General features: G+C 40.8%; 1 protein-coding gene across 1 annotated transcript; it reads left to right on the top strand.

Annotated features, from left to right (window-relative positions):
* Positions 1-1097: 1097 nt before the first annotated feature.
* Positions 1098-17388, top strand: LOC145819359 (uncharacterized). The gene is made up of 5 exons (XM_082913343.1): positions 1098-1101; positions 1698-2359; positions 2440-2752; positions 2885-3132; positions 17053-17388. The coding sequence occupies exons 1-5, from the start codon at positions 1098-1100 to the stop codon at positions 17386-17388; spliced, it is 1563 nt and encodes a 520-aa protein (XP_082769469.1).
* The last annotated feature ends 281 nt before the right edge of the window (positions 17389-17669 follow it).

The raw sequence follows: 17669 nt of genomic DNA, 5'->3' as shown, positions 1-17669 counted from the left end.
AAGTTTTCCTCGGGTACAACTATGTCCGGTCAAAACGTCTCTTCAATCACAGCGACTGTATCGCTTCCCATTCCCGTGACACGTGGCAAACTCTGATAGGCAGTGGCCAACTGTCACGCTGTCCTTCAGAATTTTTGTACTGTTCCCGCCTCTTTTTGCCGCCTTTTTTCTCTCTCCCTTTTCACAAAACAGCCTTTCTCCTTCTTGAATCACTTCACCTTCTATTCTTCACTTTCTCTTCTCCCCTGGTTCCTGAGTCTTTGAGTTTGCTGTGTTCGTGCCTCCATTGCTGCCATTGCCTCCATTTCTAGCTTCTCTCTTATACAGGTAAGCAAGCCTATCCTTCTTGTTTTTTCGTCTGCTTTTGTTTTGTATGCTTTTGAAAACACTTTTCTTCATCTGTTGCTTTGCTGTTGTACTTTTGTGAAAAAACCAGTAGAACTCTACGCGTGTATGAACTATTACGTAGAAAACCAATTTTAGATCCAAAATCACATAGCAACCGAACTAGGATCCTGTTTGCCCCCATATAGGTAGATCTCTGTAGTCAATAACCGAACTAGAACTTGTAGGAATATCAGTTGTTTCTTCCGAACCACTTTTAGCCAAGATAAGATCACCGACCAAGCTTGCACATACCGATCTAGGTACTTCGGTCTATAACCGAGCTAAGCTTTCGGGGCCAAGCCGGCTTTCTTAGTTCTTAAACCGAACTCAGAAAGCCGCCCCTAGAGGCTTAACCGAAGTAATTTTATTCACACTGCAACCGATTTAGGTCTTGGGGCTAGACCATCTTTCTTAGTTCCTTAGACCGAACTCAGAAAGCTGCCCCTAGACGTTTAACCGGTCTATCGAGCAAACTACTCAAACCGAACTACCAACCATTTTGAAGAACCGAGATAGAGCCAACTTTTTGAGGCCGAAGTAGGGCTTGTATATCTTGCTTATAATTTGTAGCGCGGTCCAACGATCTGTGCTTAACCCCTTTGTTTTCTACTTTGCAGACTTAGGTTGCCCAAGCACTCCTGCGTGTGCTCAACCTAGCTACTGAGCCTAGTTTTTGAACCGAAATAATTTATTCATAAATTATACAACAAATGGGTAAGTATAGATACTTAGTCGAAACCCCCGGTGGCATGGCCGAATTTAGGAATGATTACCAGATTCCTGATGATGTCCAACTGGTATTGGCCAAGAAAGATGCTACTCCCTGGGACAATGAAGGCTTCGTCCCTTTTACCCTTCAATCCATAATAGAAACCGGACTACGGTTTCCTGTTCAACCGCTAATCTGCGAATTTCTTAGACAGACTAGGTTGTGCCCCACCCAACTGTCTACCAATACATACCGTATCATAATGGGAATAGCCGCCCTAAATCACCAGACCGGTTTAAACCTCGGCCTAGCCGAAATATTCCATCAGTATTCCATCGGCTCGAAGAATGCTGGGTGGGTTTATTACCTTAGGATTCGCCGCCGCCGAGAGAAGATAATTAAGCACACACCGGATAAAGACCTTAATGATGATGACTTCTTCTGGGTCTCTGGGAATTTTGAGGATTTTCAAGCTCAAATTCCTGGCCGGCCTATAAATTGGAAAATGGGAGAGCCTGGTAATTTTACTTCGGTCTTCTGCTTTGTAAGTTATCTCGGTTGTTTAGTCTATTAGCCGAACTAACACTTCTCTTTTTTGCAGATTTCGCCCATCTCCATTCCTTGTATAGCTATCCTAACCTCGGCGTTTTGCGAGCCGCATTTCGGGTTAAAGAAAGAGATTGGGCCAAGCTTTTAAATTTCGAACCGACCTACCGTTACAGCGGTCGACGGAAAGCAAAGGTAACCGATTTTCTTCTCGAGGAAGCACCGGAGCCGGACCCAACTTTGCCCGAGATAAGACTTGTTCCATTAACCGCTGAGGAAGAAATGGCAAAGAAGAGCAGAGTCAGGGCCCTTCTTACTTCAACAACTAGAGCCGAAGTAACACCAACTACTGAGGTGCAGCCTGCCGTCGTGGCCCTTCCTTCACAACGGCCTTCTTCATCTCGCCCTTCAAAACGCGCCCGATCTACGTCAGCCGAACAACAACTTGTTGATGAAGTCGAAACCGTCCCCCAAAGTCCTCATCCTGCGTCCCAACCAGAGCAAACTGACCGAGCTCGTTCTCCGAAGTGGGCTCCGCCTTTGATCTTCAATGACCGAAACATCAAAGCCACTGATTCGGTCGTGGCTGAAAAAGACCACCAACTGGCCTTTAACCTGGCCAAAAGTGTGTGCCTCCCCAAGGACATGGAGCACCACTTGAAGCAACTGAACACCGAAATGAAATCAATTCGGTCTGCTTCCAAGTCCATGATTTTGGTAAGTAGCTCTGTCTGCTTTTTCCTGTCAAAATTTTTCAAACTTTTACTTCGGCTGAGATGGGATTTTTGTTTTGCCAGGCCTTGCAAAAGAACAATGTCACTTATAGGAAAGTCCAAGAGCTCCGCAAAACCACAAGGCAGGCAATGGCGGAAGCCGAAGCCAAGTCGGCCGAACTACTACAAGCCGAAAAGAGGATGGCCGAGCTAGAAGCAGAAAACGGCCGTCTTGCCGATCTAGTTAATTCGGCGGAAGCGGAGAAGCAGAAAGCTGCCATCGTTATGAAGGACAAGTATTTGCGGGAGTTGGTGAAGCTTGAGAGGAGGAAAGACGCCGAAATAGGTGAATTAAGAAAAAACATGGTGGAGGCCGAAAAGGAGGGCTATAAACAAGGTTACAAAAAGGCCGAAGACGCCTACGTCCAACAATGTGACGCTGCAAAGGAGCTGTTCTTTAAATGCGGCTGGAGGGCGGCAGTGGAGAAGCTCGGTCAAGATCAACAGACCGAGGTCTTCAACCCTCCAGATTATTTTATACCGGAGTCCCTGGCGGAGTATGCGGCTGCTCTGCAACAACAGTTTTTGGAAGACTCTGACTCTGATGATGCCTCTGATGAAGATGCTCCGGCCGAAAATGTGGACCAGCCAGTTCGGTCGGTGCCCACTGCTGAAGACCTAACTGTTGATCCTCCCAGTGGAACCGTAGCCGAAGTGGCTCATCCTAGTGTGAATGAGCTCCCTCCGGAGACTGGTCTTCAAGTTGATGCCGATGCGGTTTTCGACGCTGAAATTGATGAACTTTTCTCTTGATTTTTTACTTTTTCTCCTTTGTAACCGAATTAAGCCCCCTTGTAATGACTTCTCTTTGAATGAAAAATTTTACGTCTCTTATTCCGGTTATTGTGTGTATGCTTGCGTTTGTAATGTCTCCTATTACTCCAAGTGTTATTTCGGTTTTTGGTTGGTTAAACTATACTTACCAGCCAACCACTCCTTAGCCGACATAATTACTTCGGCTGAGGAGTATTAAGTGTTGGTTTAATCCAGCCAACCACTCTTCAGCCTTACACTTACTTCGGCTGAAGAGAAACAAGAGTTGGTTTATTCCAGCCAACCACTCTTCAGCCATACACTTACTTCGGCTGAAGAGTAACAAGAGTTGGTTTATTCCAGCCAACCACCCTTCAGCCATACACTTACTTCGGCTGAAGAGTAACAAGAGTTGGTTTATTCCAGCCAACCACCCTTCAGCCATACACTTACTTCGGCTGAAGAGTAACAAGAGTTGGTTTATTCCAGCCAACCACCCTTCAGCCTTACACTTACTTCGGCTGAAGAGTAACAAGTGTTGGTTTATTCCAGCCAACCACTCTTCAGCCTCACACTTACTTCGGCTGAAGAGTAACAAGAGTTGGTTTATTCCAGCCAACTACTCTTCAGCCATACACTTACTTCGGCTGAAGAGTAACAAGAGTTGGTTTATTCCAGCCAACCACTCTTCAGCCTCACACTTACTTCGGCTGAAGAGTAACAAGAGTTGGTTTATTCCAGCCAACCACTCTTCAGCCATACACTTACTTCGGCTGAAGAGTAACAAGAGTTGGTTTATTCCAGCCAACCACCCTTCAGCCTTACCCTTACTTCGGCTGAAGAGTAACAAGTGTTGGTTTATTCCAGCCAACCTCTAAGTTAGTTTTTCCGGCCAACTTATAGTATTTTGGTTATTCTGACCAAATGTCCTGCAGCCTGGATCCTTATCCTGGGCTTAGGAAGGGTGTTGGTTTAATCCAGCCAACCTCTAAGTTAGTTTTTTCCAGCTAACTTAGAATAACATGTTTGCCATATACTCAAGTCTTGAAAGCTAATTTTTACAAAGAGTAATTTGTGCCAAAAAGAATAGCTCATTTTATTGAAGGAAGAGAAAATTACATGTTTAAAAAAGAAAAGCTAAAAGTAAAATAACTTGAGATTGGCCGTATTCCATGGCCTAGGGATTGCCTTGCCATCCTTGTCTTCTAGGTGGTATGCCCCTTTGCCGGCTAACCCAACCACCTTATAGGGACCTTCCCAATTGGGGCCTAACTTGCCGTCTCCTGGGACCAAGGTGTTTCCCATTACTTTGCGCAGTACCCAATCGCCAATTTTGAATTGTCTTGGATGAACCTTTTTGCTGTATTTTTTGATTAACTCTCGTTGGTATGAGGCGATGTGGACCAATGCTCTTTCTCTTCTTTCTTCTGCAAGGTTGAGTTCTAAGGCTATGGCTTCTCCATTTAAGTCTGGATCAAAATTTTCGCTTCGAATTGTGGGGAGGCCAACTTCTAGTGGGATCACCGCTTCCATTCCATATGCTAAGGAGAATGGTGTTTCTCCTGTTGATCGCCGAGGTGTGGTGCGGTAGGCCCATAAAACATGAGGAAGTTCATCTGCCCACTTGCCTTTTGCCTTCTCTAGCCTTTTCTTTAGTCCATCCAAGACGACTTTATTTGATGCTTCTGCTTGCCCATTTGCTTGGGGATATGCCGGTGTGGAATTGTAGAACTCTATCTTGTACTCTTCACAAAAGCTTCTAAAGATCCTGCCGTCAAACTGAGTTCCATTGTCTGAGATCAGTGCTTTTGGTATGCCAAACCGAGTGATAATATTCTGCCAAACAAACTTCTTCACATCCTTCTCTTTGATTGACGCCAATGCTTCTGCTTCCACCCACTTTGTGAAGTAGTCTGTTGCTGCGAGAAAGAATTTTCTGCCTCCGGGTGCTGTTGGAAGTGGTCCTACTATGTCTAAGCCCCACATTGCGAAAGGCCATGGGCTAGTTAAAGGTAGGAGTTCTCTTGCTGGTTGATGTATTTGGTGCGCGAATTTATGGCATTTTTCACACTTCTTCACATATTTTTCTGAGTCTGCTTGCATATATGGCCACCAATATCCTTGCGAAATAGCCCTGTAGGCGAGCGACCTTCCCCCTTGATGACTTCCACATACCCCTTCATGTATTTCGAATAGGAAGGCTTCTACTTTGCTGGGATGAACGCACTTGAGGTAAGGCCCAGAGAATGACTTCTTGTATAATGCCAAAGATGGAGATAGCCAAAATCGCTGCGACTTTGCCCTTATTTTGTTGGCTTCTTTTTTCTCTGCTGGTAGGATGCCGTCTTTTAGGAACAGGATGATGGGATCCATCCATGAAGGGCCTAATTCAGTGCAATATACTTCTTCTGCTTCGGGGTCTTCTATACTTGGTCTTGGTAAGAAGTCGATGAGTAATGGATGAGGGATCGATGTATCTGCCATTGAGGCCAGGCCTGCTAGCTCGTCCGCTCGGCTGTTTTCCTCCCTGCCAATTTGTTCTATCCTTACCACATCAAACTTCTTGATCTCTGTTCTGACTAACTCTTGGTACTTGGCCATTCTGTCGTCCTTTGCTTCGTATTCGCCCGAAATTTGGTTTACCACCAGCAGAGAGTCACTGTATACCATTAGTTCGGCTGCTTTCATGAAGTGTGCTGACTTGAGTCCTGCGATAAGCGCCTCATACTCTGCTTCATTGTTGGATGCTGGGAAGCCAAGGTTGATTGCTTGCTCTATAACCAGACCGTCTGGAGAGATGAGGACTATGCCAAGCCCTGCGCCATGTCGGTTGGATGCTCCATCCACAAAGAGCTTCCACATCTCTCCAACGAATAATTTCCAGCAAGTGGAAGGATCAGATGATGCCGTGAGGTCTAGAATGGTGTTATCTTCAAGGTCCATGTTGGCTATCTGTCCTTCGTCCTCTGTTTGAACTTTTGGCAAGCCTTTGTCTGTCTCTTCCTTGCTATCCTTAGCATGGTCTGTCTTGGTGCTTGATTGACTACCTTCTACTAGGGGTTGCGCTATTCCGGCGTCAACTTCCGTCCCTAGTTCGGTTGTGTCAGTCAGGTCGACTGGGCAGATATGATGACTTCCAGGGGTGAATTCTGCGACGAAGTCTGCCAAGGATTGGGCTTTTATTGCGGTCTTTGGTTGGAACTTGATGTCGAATTGTCCCAACTCTACTGCCCATTTCAAAATTCGCCCACTGAAGTTCGCCCTTTCAAACAGAGCTTTTAGTGGAAAGGCTGTGAGGACGACTATGGTGTGGGCGTGAAAGTAATGCGCCAACTTTCTAGATGCCATCATTAACGCTAATGCTAGCTTTTCTAAGGGCAAGTACCTTGTTTCGGCTCCCAACAATGTCTTGCTTACATAAAAGATGGGCAGGTGTTGTATTCCTTCTGCACGAACCAACACTGCGCTAACTGCGTGCTGAGACACCGCCAGGTATAAAAAGAGTTCTTCACCAGGAACTGGAGTTACAAGTAGTGGTGGGGAAGACATGTATTCCTTCAAGCTTTCCAGAGCTTGGTCGCATTCTTCATCCCACTCAAACTTGGCTTTTAAAGCTTGGAAGAACGGTCGTAGTCTGTCTGACGACCTGCTTATGAACCGGTTTAGCGCAGCTGCCATTCCAGTGAGATGCTGTACTTCTTTGACTGAGTTTGGTCTCTCCAACTCCTGGATTGCTTTGATCTGAGAGGGGTCTGCTTCTATACCTCGGTTGGTCACCAGGAAGCCCAAGAATTTGCCAGATCCAACTCCGAATGCGCATTTGGATGTGTTGAGACGCAACTTGTGTTTCTTCAGGATCTGGAACATCTCGCCTAAGTCTTTCAGATGGTCATTCTTATCCTTGCTTTTGACCACCATGTCGTCGATGTACGCCTCCATTGTTCTGCCTAACAATGGTTCAAACATCTTGGTGACCATCCTTTGGAATGTCGCCCCTGCGTTCTTTAGGCCGAAGGGCATGACCTTGTAGCAATATAACCCCCTTGGTGTTGTGAAGGATGTGACCTCCTGGTCTGGTTCATGCATGGCGATCTGGTGGTAGCCTCTGTATGCATCCAAAAAGCTAAGTCGGTTATGTCCTGCCGTTAAGTCCACCAGTTGATCTATCCTTGGTAGAGGGAAGCTATCTTTTGGGCACGCTTTGTTGACTGTTTTGTAGTCGACGCAGACACGCCATTTACCATTCTTTTTTGGCACTACGACGGTGTTGGAGATCCATTTTGGGTAGTGCACTTCCCTTATCGCTCCTGCTTCCAGCAGGTTGCCTACCTCTTCTGCCACTATTTCGGCGTGGTGGAGTGCCGATCTGCGCGTGCGTTGAATGACTGGTCTGGCGGATGGGTGGACATTGAGCTGGTGACTGATGAAGTTTGGATCAATGCCTGGCATGTCGTAAGGTGTCCAGGCAAACACTTCGATATTAGAAGTCAAGAATTCCAAGACCTCTAATCTCTCAGCGCTGGACAATGATGAGCCAAGCAAGAAGAACTTATCCGGGTTCTTCTCATCTATTTTTACCTCCACCAAGTCTTCCACCGCTTTCTGATCAGCCTCTTTGCCGACATCCGCGAATAGTTCATTACTTTCTGGCTCCTCCACCGAATGAACATATCCTTTGGCAGCTCGGCTCCCATTTGCTGTGGCGAAGCATTGTTTTGACATGATCTGATCGCCATAAACTTCTTCGATTATACCGGCGTCATTGGGGAACCGCATTACCTGATGATATGATGACGCTACCGAACGCATGGCATGCAGCCATGTTCTGCCCAGGATGATGTTGTAGGTGGAGGGGACCTTCAATACCCAGAACTCCACCTGTTTTGATACACTTCCTGCTCTGACTGGAAGGATTATTTTGCCGACAGGCCACTCTGGCATGGAGTTGAATCCAATCAGGGGAGAAACTGCGGGAGCCAAGTCTTTGTCCTGCAGCTTTAGTTGCTTGAATGTGTCGTAATACATGATCTCACATGAACTACCCTGGTCAATCAGAATCCGCTTGACGTCAAAATCCTTGACTCGGAGAGTGACAACCAGGGCATCATTATGGGGGCAGTAAATTCGCTCCAAGTCCTTATCCGAAAAGGACATGACGTTTGTTGCCTCTGTCCTCCCCTTCTTGATGGCGGGTTGGGAACTTAATACTTCCCTAAAGTGTTCAGCCTTCTTGATTGAACCTCTAAGCTCGCATACGCGCTCAGGTTCAAAAACTCCATGAATTACATTGATAATGCCTTGCGGTGGTGCGTCGTTTGGCATTCTGTTGGGTTGGTCATGATCTTGGGGGGCCGGTTGCGCTCCTCCTTCAATGTATTCGTCCAAGTGGCCTGCTGCCACCAATTCTTCTAAATGCTGTCTTAGGGGCGTGCAATTCTCAGTTCGGTGCCCCTTTTCTTTGTGGAAGGTGCACCGTGATCTGTCGTCGTAATTCTTCTGAGCTTCCCCAAGCTTGGCTGGCCACTTGACAAAAGGCTCATCCTTGATTTCGCTCAGAATCCGATATATTGGTTTTTTGAACACCGTGGTTATGGCAGTGCGAATTCTCAGCCATCTTTTGTCTGGGTCTTCTCCGTTATCTCGTCTGCCACGTCCATTTTTGTTCTGTCTATCTACTGTATTGACCTTTGCTGAGGTCTTCTTTTCTGGTACTATGGTAGTGCTAGATTTCGCCTTTGCACGTGCGCCATCCTCTTCTACCCTGATGTGCTGATGCACTCTCTCCATCAGGGCCTCCATGGTGAGGGGTGGCGTCATGGTAATTGAATCCCTTAGTCGGTTCCCTACTGGTAGGCCTCTTTTATATTGCGCAATGGCTAGATTGGTGGGGCAGTCTCCAATCTGGTTGAATGTTTCCCAGTAGCGACTGTTGTAAGATCTGAGGGTTTCTTTCTCACCCATGTCGATGGAGAGTAACTGGTCTATCTCCACCGGTGTTTTAGTATTTGTCCGAAACCTTGTTACGAACGCTTCTGCCAATTGGGCCCAGGAGGCTATGCTGCCCTCTGGGAGTTTTTCGAACCAAGTCAGGCCTAAGTCGCCCAGACTTGATGGGAAGAGTATGCACATTAGGGCCTCGTTTCGCCTGTACACAGCCATGACTTGGCGAAAGTGGCTCAGGTGAGAATACGGATCCGTCTTCCCTTCATATGTATTGAACTTCGGCTGAAGGAAGCCTGATGGTAGGGGTGCGTTTTCGATCGCTGGGACAAACGGCGAAGTCTGTAGTCTTGCCAATGCCTTGTCCGTTGGTTCGTAGGCCGGTCGCGGTATTGGCATTCCAACCTCGACGCTTCCGTGCGTCCGAGGAGCCAACCGTTGTAAGGCTGAAACTCGGTGTGGATCCCTTGCCCTGGCATCCTCCTTGCATCGTGCTTTTTCTTCTAGCACGGTTCGTAAGTCGGATGACCTGGGTAGCTCGGTTTGTCTGGATCTGGTTTGGTGTGAATGTGAAGGCCAATACGTGCTTCCCTCAGTGTATGATCTTTCGGATCTCGTCCTTTCAGACCTGGAGTGACGAGTTCTTGAAGATAAGGAGTGAGTGTCGCCTGTCCTGAGGCTTCTGCTCTCTCTTTGGGAAGGTGTAGTATTCCTACTACGACTCTCTGAGTGGCGAGGGGGCGTCTTGTGCCTGCGCCCCTCTCCTGTCGCCACATCTTTGGTCTTCATCTGGCGTTTCAAGGCCTCCATGTCCGCCGCCATCCTCCGAATCAGTTCATCCTGTTCCTTTACGCGATCTTCCAGGACTTGAGGATCAATCCTCCTCCTTTGCCTGTCGGGACTTTGAGAGTGACGAGGGCTGCCATTCCGCCTTCCCCTGCCGCTCCTCCTGGAATTATGTTGTTGGGGCTCCAAGTCCGCCATGGGAGGGACAGCAGGTAATCCCTCACGCCTTGCGCCCCCTTCTGGAGTTAGTCCGTCGACGGCGGACTGCGGCAAGTCTTCAATGTGTGCCATTGAATGAGAAAAGGAGAAGCTTAGTCAAGAGATTTTTGTTCTTGTCTGTTCTTCCCACAGACGGCGCCAATTGTACGGGGAGGAAATAATTCTCCTCGTATAATCCTGTTGACCAAGTCCACGCTTCTCCGTACGACGTCGCTTTGTCACCTGAAAACACAAACGTGAGCTAGCCGGCGGGTGTGTGCCGGAAACCTCTCCGATGCCTAAGTCAGAAAACTTGACAAATAGACAAAGCTCTAAGTTCTCAGAAAGATTATGTTCAATTACCTCCTCCAAGGTGATGCTTGTGAGCTTTTATAAGTTTCATATGGCACAATCCTAGTAGGACTTGTATTTCTCCATACAGAGTCCTCCTAGGATTCAATCTCTTAAGGATAATGCTTATCCTTTTACACCCTCCCCCACTGCTTAAACCAAGTGGGATGGTTTTCTTTACGGCCGAACTTCCTTTTGACCGAAGTAAACTTGGCTATACCGAGCCACAGAAGGCCGAACTATCCTTAGCTCGGTCTTCTCCTCCAACTCTTTACTTCGGCTGCCCTGTTCGACCTTGATGCGCTTAGATCAAACTTCCAAGTAACAAGTTCGGACCGACCTAACCAATGTAAGTCACGACTGGACTAATTCCGACACCGGCCTTCTCAGAACATACTGCGACCGGACTAACTCTGAGACCGGCCTAACTGTGAATTGCCTCCAGACCGGAGTAATTTTACTCTTCCTCGGGCTGAAGTAACGATCTCTTCTTGAGCCGGAGTAATTTTGCCTCCTTGGGCCGAAGTAGCTTTGTCTTCCCAAGGCCGGAGTAACTTTGCCCTTCTGGGCCGGAGTATTCTGTACGGCCTTTTTACCTAGTCCACTGCGTTTTGGGCCTCAAAACCAAACTCGAAGTTCGGCCCAATTTTCCCAAAAATTACCCTCTCATAACACAAAACAAAATCTTATATATTTTCATTTTTGACTCCGAAATTATAAAGACCACTATAGATTATAGTTGCACACCAGTTCTTCAATTCCTATCTCTTTAACATTATATAAATTATTTGTTTTGATATTACTAATGATTTTATATTAAAAAAATCTAATTTTAACAAATTAATTAATTTAGTTGCACAAAAAAAACAAAAACAAAAAACAAAAAACACATTTATATGCAATTTGGGCCTAATTAGACTTGGGCAAATGCCCCTCCTCTATTTTTTGACATATCACTGTCATCCCCTTTAATCCTTAAAATTATACTAACACCCCTTGTTAGCTAACTCCATTGATTACAACTATGATTAAATTTACTCAAATTGACAACTTTGATATTTAAAATGACAATGAATGCTTATTTTATGGACTAAAAATGTCATTTATTGGTATTGTTCCCTTAATCAATGTAGACAGGCATTAGAGTTAGGACAAAATTGATTTAAATTGACAACTTCAAAAACTAAAATGACAAAATTAAAACTTAATGGATTAAAATAAAAAAGAACGCATATTTTAGGAACTGATGTCTTTTATCCTTTAAATTATCATTGAATAATCAATTCAGTTTTGTCTTTTTTATTATATTAATTTACACTTAACTTATGTAATTTTATATCAATTTGACCCATGCAATTACCTTCCGTCTAAATCAAATAGAAGATATTGAGGTGACACTCAAACTTTATTTGAAATTTTATTTTATCCTTCAAATATCAATTAGACCAATGAAAATAAAAAAAAATTAAAGTAAAATTTTTAATTAATACATTTTTTTAATCTCAAAAGTAAGAAAAATAAATTTTATAATTCTTTTAAAATATAAAAATCTTATTTAAAATCGTTGCTTTAAGCCTGAAACATAAACCGTTGGATAGGCAACAGGCAAAAAAAAAAAAAAAAAAAAAAAAAAAAAAAAAAAAAAATTGAGAACAGAAACATTAATTTTTGGGAAGGCTCTCAAATTTCTATGTTCTTTCATTTTTACCAAGTTTGGGAGGAATATGGAGGGCATTAGAGCATCTCTAATGGTTTGTTATTGAAGTTGTTATTGTTATAATTTGGCAGCTGGAGAAAAAAATGGTGCTCTAATAGTGCTATATGGTAGCTGTCAAATTTGACAAATGTTAAAACTTGTGCCAAATGGAAGCAGGGTCACTGCTGTGCCCCTTTCCTGTTGTGTCCCTGCTGTGCCTAAAACGACACAGTTTCAGTTTCCTCTCTTTTATTTTTTTATTTTATTTTAGGGTTTAGGGTTTAATTTTTAAAATTTCTTTATTTTTTTATTTTAGGATTTAGGGATAAAATTTATTTATTTTTTATTTTAGGGTTTAGGGTTTAGGATTTAATTCTTAATTTTTTTTTTGTTTTAGGATTTAGGGTTTAATTCTTAATTATTATTATTATTATTTTTATTTTAAGGTTTAGGGTTTAAGGTTTAATTCTTAAAATTTATTTATTTATTTTTATTTTTAGGGTTTAGGGTTTAGGATTTAGGGTTTAATTTTTTAATTTTATTTTTTTATTTTAAGGTTTAGGGTTTAGGTTTAATTCTTAAAATTTTTTTATTTTTTTTTATTTTTGGATTTAGGGTTTAATTCTTAAATTTTTTTTTTTTTTAATTTTAGGGTTTAGGGTTTAGGATTTAGGGTTTAATTTTTAAAATTTATTTTTTATTTTAGGGTTTAGGGTTTAGGGTTTAGGTTTAATTCTTAATTTTTTTTATATTTATTTTAGGGTTTAGGTTTAGGTTTAGGTTTAGGGTAAAGTGTAATTTATCTTGCCAAAAAACATAGTGAGAACATGGAGGAGAAAAAAAAAAAAAGAAGGGGTGAAACTGTGTCATTTTACGGCACAGTGGGAACACAGCAGGGAAGGGGCACAGTAGTGACCTCGTGTCCGTGCCAAATTGGATACAAGTTTTAGTAGCTGCCATAAGCAAAACCTCCATTTCTCCTAGCAAAATAGATAAATTTTTGCAAAATCGCCATTTTTGTAGAACCAAACACGGGGGCACAGTAATGACCCCATGTCGGTGCCAAATTGGATACAAGTTTTAGTAGCTGCCATAAGCAAAACCTCCATTTCTCCTAGCAAAATAGATAAATTTTTGCAAAATTGCCATTTTTGTAGAACCAAACACAAGAACTGGTGTGTTTAAGATGACCAGCCGGAAGACCCAAGACAACAGTTTCAGTGTTTGGTTCTGCTAAAATAATATCTGACCATTGGAGCACAATTGTTATAATTCTACCATTTTCTACTATTCGTTGCCAAATTATAGTAATGGCAATAATATTATAACATTTGCCATTGAAGATGTTCTTACGTCTGCACATAAAATAAGACAAAAAAATGAAAAATTAGAATAAAACAAATTGAGCTCAGCAAATTCTGTTTCACTTATTATTATTATTTTGATAAATAAATTATGTTCCCCTTGTTAACATCTCATTAACAAATTAGCCTAGTGGGTGCAATTTAGGGTTTAGTAGTGTGTTCTCTCCAAATCTCAGGTTCAACTCCCATTACGGGCAATACGCTCCTTGAGGTCACACCCGCAGGCTCTGTGTGATCCACATAGAGGGGCATTTTACGTGGGTCTCAAGATTAGTCGAAGTGTGCATAAACTGAGCCAGACACCCACTCATAAAAAAAAAAAAAAAACAAACAAAAATAATTAGAGAATCTATAATGGATAAAAAGACTAAAAGGAACAACAGTGTTGTTTACAACAGTGTCATTTTATAAACTTCAACAGAGATATATGTAATTATCAAAAAATTTAGTGCAAATAAATATAATTTAATCAAGAGACATGTCTTTTTGTTTTTATTATTAAGATTCAAATAAAAAATTATAAATAAAAACATAGTCATATGTATCACTGATTTTCTTTCCCTAGGGGAAACAAAAAGATCCAACTAAACCACGTAAAACATAAGCCTATTTTTGAGAAGTCATAATTTTAAGGGAAAGTTAAAAAGTTATTATGAAAAAATTATAAATTATAAATTTATGTCCTTTACAACTTTTGTTTATAAAATGTTAAAAAATTATTAAAATATTAATCCTCAAAACAACTCTAAATCTCAATTTAGTCAAAGGCATAGCTAACTTTATTCCATAAATAAACTCTTGAGGACATATTTGTTTGGATGAATTAAATTAGATGGAATTAGTATTTTTATTTATTTAGATTATATATCTTATTTCATGTTTGGGTTGATTCAAAATTATAAAAAGAAATTAACAAAATTCTATCAATTATTACAATGAAAAATATTACAATGTGCACTTACCTATCGTAATAAAAGTTATAATTTTTCTAATGAAAGTTAAAAATTTTTGTGATGAGAGTTACAAATTTTTGTGATGATAGTTATAAATGATAGAATTATGATGTGCACCCTTAAAGTTATGTATAATTAAAATTATATTTTTTGTGAGAAGTAAAAAGTTATATGTGTTTGGTTATGCTTTTAAAATGTGATTCCAATGCATTTTTCAATGCCGTGTCTGGTTTCGGTTTTCAAATGTTGATTCCAATGTGACATTTTAAAAACTCAGTCTGATCGATTGTCCTCTCGGACATCCGAAACAGTTTTTTTTTCACCTGTTATTTTTTATATTGTAAATAAAAAATATGATTGGATTTTTTAAAATTTTTTTATGATTTTTTTTGTACCTGTTATTTTTTATATTCAAATAAAAAATATTTTTGAAAATTTTTAAATTTTTATATGAGTTTTGAATAGAATTTTGGGTTGTGTGTTTGTTTATGAGTTGTAAGTTTTTGAATCAAATAACTTTTCTAATTTCAAAAACTCGAAACTTCCTCTAAAATTCAATTCAAAACTCATAACCAAACAAATTTTCCACACTCAAATAATAATTTCAAAACTCACAAACTCAAAATACAACTCTATTCTCAAATCATAATTCTAAAACTTTACCAAATACTAGTTTTTATATACACCATATTTTTAGTATAAGCAATAGCCTTTCCCGTTTGTTATTTAGTTGGAAAATGACTTTGGAAAAATCTTATTTTTTGTTAACTTTGAGCATTAATTAAAGTGAGACCCAAGCGTTATTTTTAACATTACTAATTGCATTCATGTTTAATGCCGCGTAGTGAATAACATCGTCTATTTGGTTGCACAAAACCATTTCCGGATGAATGAAAATTCAACGTGCATTTTCGGGTTCGTGGATATAACTTTAGGTAAATTTCCTACACATTTGTGAAATGTGCTTATCCCCATATTGGAAAGGCTTAAGAATTTATATGTGTATATAAACTCAGGCTTGGGATACTTGGGATGGGCCCCAAGGGATACCCAAGTTTGTGGAAGGGTGAGGTTATAGATAAAGTGGGCTAGACCCATTGGACCCAAAACAAAAATTGCATACATGCGCCGCCTCCGTCCAGTCGGGCTAGGTTCGGCTAAACCTGGGCTTGGGCGCGGATGTGAGGTTGGGTTGGGTTGGGCTTGTTTGACCCAATACTTATATTTTTTGGCCAAAAACATTGAATTGTATTTATTTATTTTTTAATTTTGGTTTCAAAATTCAAAATAAATTGGTCCAGATTTTTTCCTTCACCCAAACAAATCCCAAACAAGTTCATACCTGTTAAAATCCACTCGAACAGGTTTAATACCACCCGAACAGATCTGTTTCTGTTTTGAATAGACCTGTTCCTGTTCCGAACAGGTTTTTTTTTCCTATTGGTACTTGTTTTGAAAAACCACCAGGTTTCTATAAATAGCCTGTCTTCCAACAATGTTTAATCATTGAATTTCCTTCATTCTTCTTTCTCTTTTCATCCTCTTGTTTCTGCATGTGTTCTGCATTTTAATTTAGAAAGAAAAAGAGAAAATCACAGTAGAGTTTTGTTTCACCAGACTTGATTTTGTAGTGCTGCAAATCAAGTGTTAGTTGTTGCATCCTGGGAAGTAGACGCCGTTAAATCTCGCAGCACCGGAGCGAGGGCATAATCTACTTTAAGCAGAGTGTGTCCAACACAAGCTCGACGTTTAAAGTTCCTGTAAGCATTTAATTCAGAATTTAATTTATTAAATTATTTTTTGGATTATCTATTTTTATTTTGTTGTTTATTTTATTTATATATTTATTTACATATACACACATCCACTGTGGTAATAACAATCTTAAAATAGATTTATGTTTTTTAATTTTATTTTTATTTGTGTGTTAGACAGACAAATATTTTGTTTCGAGAAATTAAATAGTAGTCATACACTGTTTAATTTCTTAAATAGTAGTAATATACTGGTTAATAGTTTCTTTGATAACATAGTAGTCATATACTGTTTATCATTCGAATTTTGTTACAAAATATTATTCTGTATATTTTGTGTATAAATTCTATTGTGTATAAATTCTATTATGTATAAATTTGTGATTGGTGTATTATTATTTAATCAGAAATATGACAACTGAAACAAACAGTACTGGGACTGTTTTTACTTCGACCCCTACACTTGTTGTGCTAATGTCAAAAGCACTACAAAAGAACTGTGGGAATTTTTAATTCATAAATATAAGACAGAGGATGCCTATACAAAGAAATTTATTGTCGGTTGCTTTTTGGATTTTAAAATGATAAATTCTAAGACAGTTATTAGCTAGGTTCAAGATCTCCAATTAATTCTCCATGACATACATGCGGAAGGAATGGTTCTCAGTAAATCTTTCCAGCTAGCGGCAATCATTGAAAAATTGTCACCATCCTAGAAAGAATTCAAGAATTATCTAAAACATAAGTGCAAGGAGATGAAATTAGAGGAACTAATAGCGCGACTCAGAATTGAGGAGGACAACCGTGGTTCCGATAACAAGTCAAGAAATCATGTCATACAGGCTAAAGCAAATGTTGTGGAACATGGACAAGGGCCAAAGTTCAACAACAAAAAGCAGAAGCATGATGGCAATGGTTCCAAACAAGGATCCATTAGTAAGATCAACAAAGGGATCAACACCGGGTTCAATAAGAGATTTAAAGGCAAGTGTTTTGTGTGCAGCAAAGATGGTCATCATGTTAAGAATTGTCACGTTTGCAAAGACGGAGGGAGTTCAAGCAAAAAGCCAGCACAAGCCAACATAGCCGAGGATTTTTATCTTTCCGATGGAGTGACAAACATCAACCTTGCTGCAGTAGTCTCTGAGGAAAATTTGGTGGGCAATCCCAAGGAGTAGTAGGTAGATAGTGGAGCAACCCGCCATATCTGTGCAGATAAATAGATATTCACAACCTACAAAGTGGTAGAAAGTGGGGAACAACTTTTTATGGGAAACTTCTCCACATCAACTGTAGAAGGATAATGAAAGATTATGTTGAAAATGACCTCGAGGAAAGAACTCACTTTTAACAATATACTCTATGTGTCGGAGATTCGCAAAAATTTGATTTCTAGGTCATTGTTGATCAAGAATGGGTTTAGATTAGTCTTTGATCTGATAAGGTTGTACTCTCCAAG

This window comes from Camellia sinensis, chromosome 2 (genome assembly GCF_055761805.1).
Source record: "Camellia sinensis isolate YWXY chromosome 2, ASM5576180v1, whole genome shotgun sequence".
Taxonomy (NCBI): domain Eukaryota; kingdom Viridiplantae; phylum Streptophyta; class Magnoliopsida; order Ericales; family Theaceae; genus Camellia; species Camellia sinensis.
The sequence above is the reverse complement of the archived record's forward strand: the minus strand, read 5'-3'. Positions and strand labels throughout refer to the sequence as shown.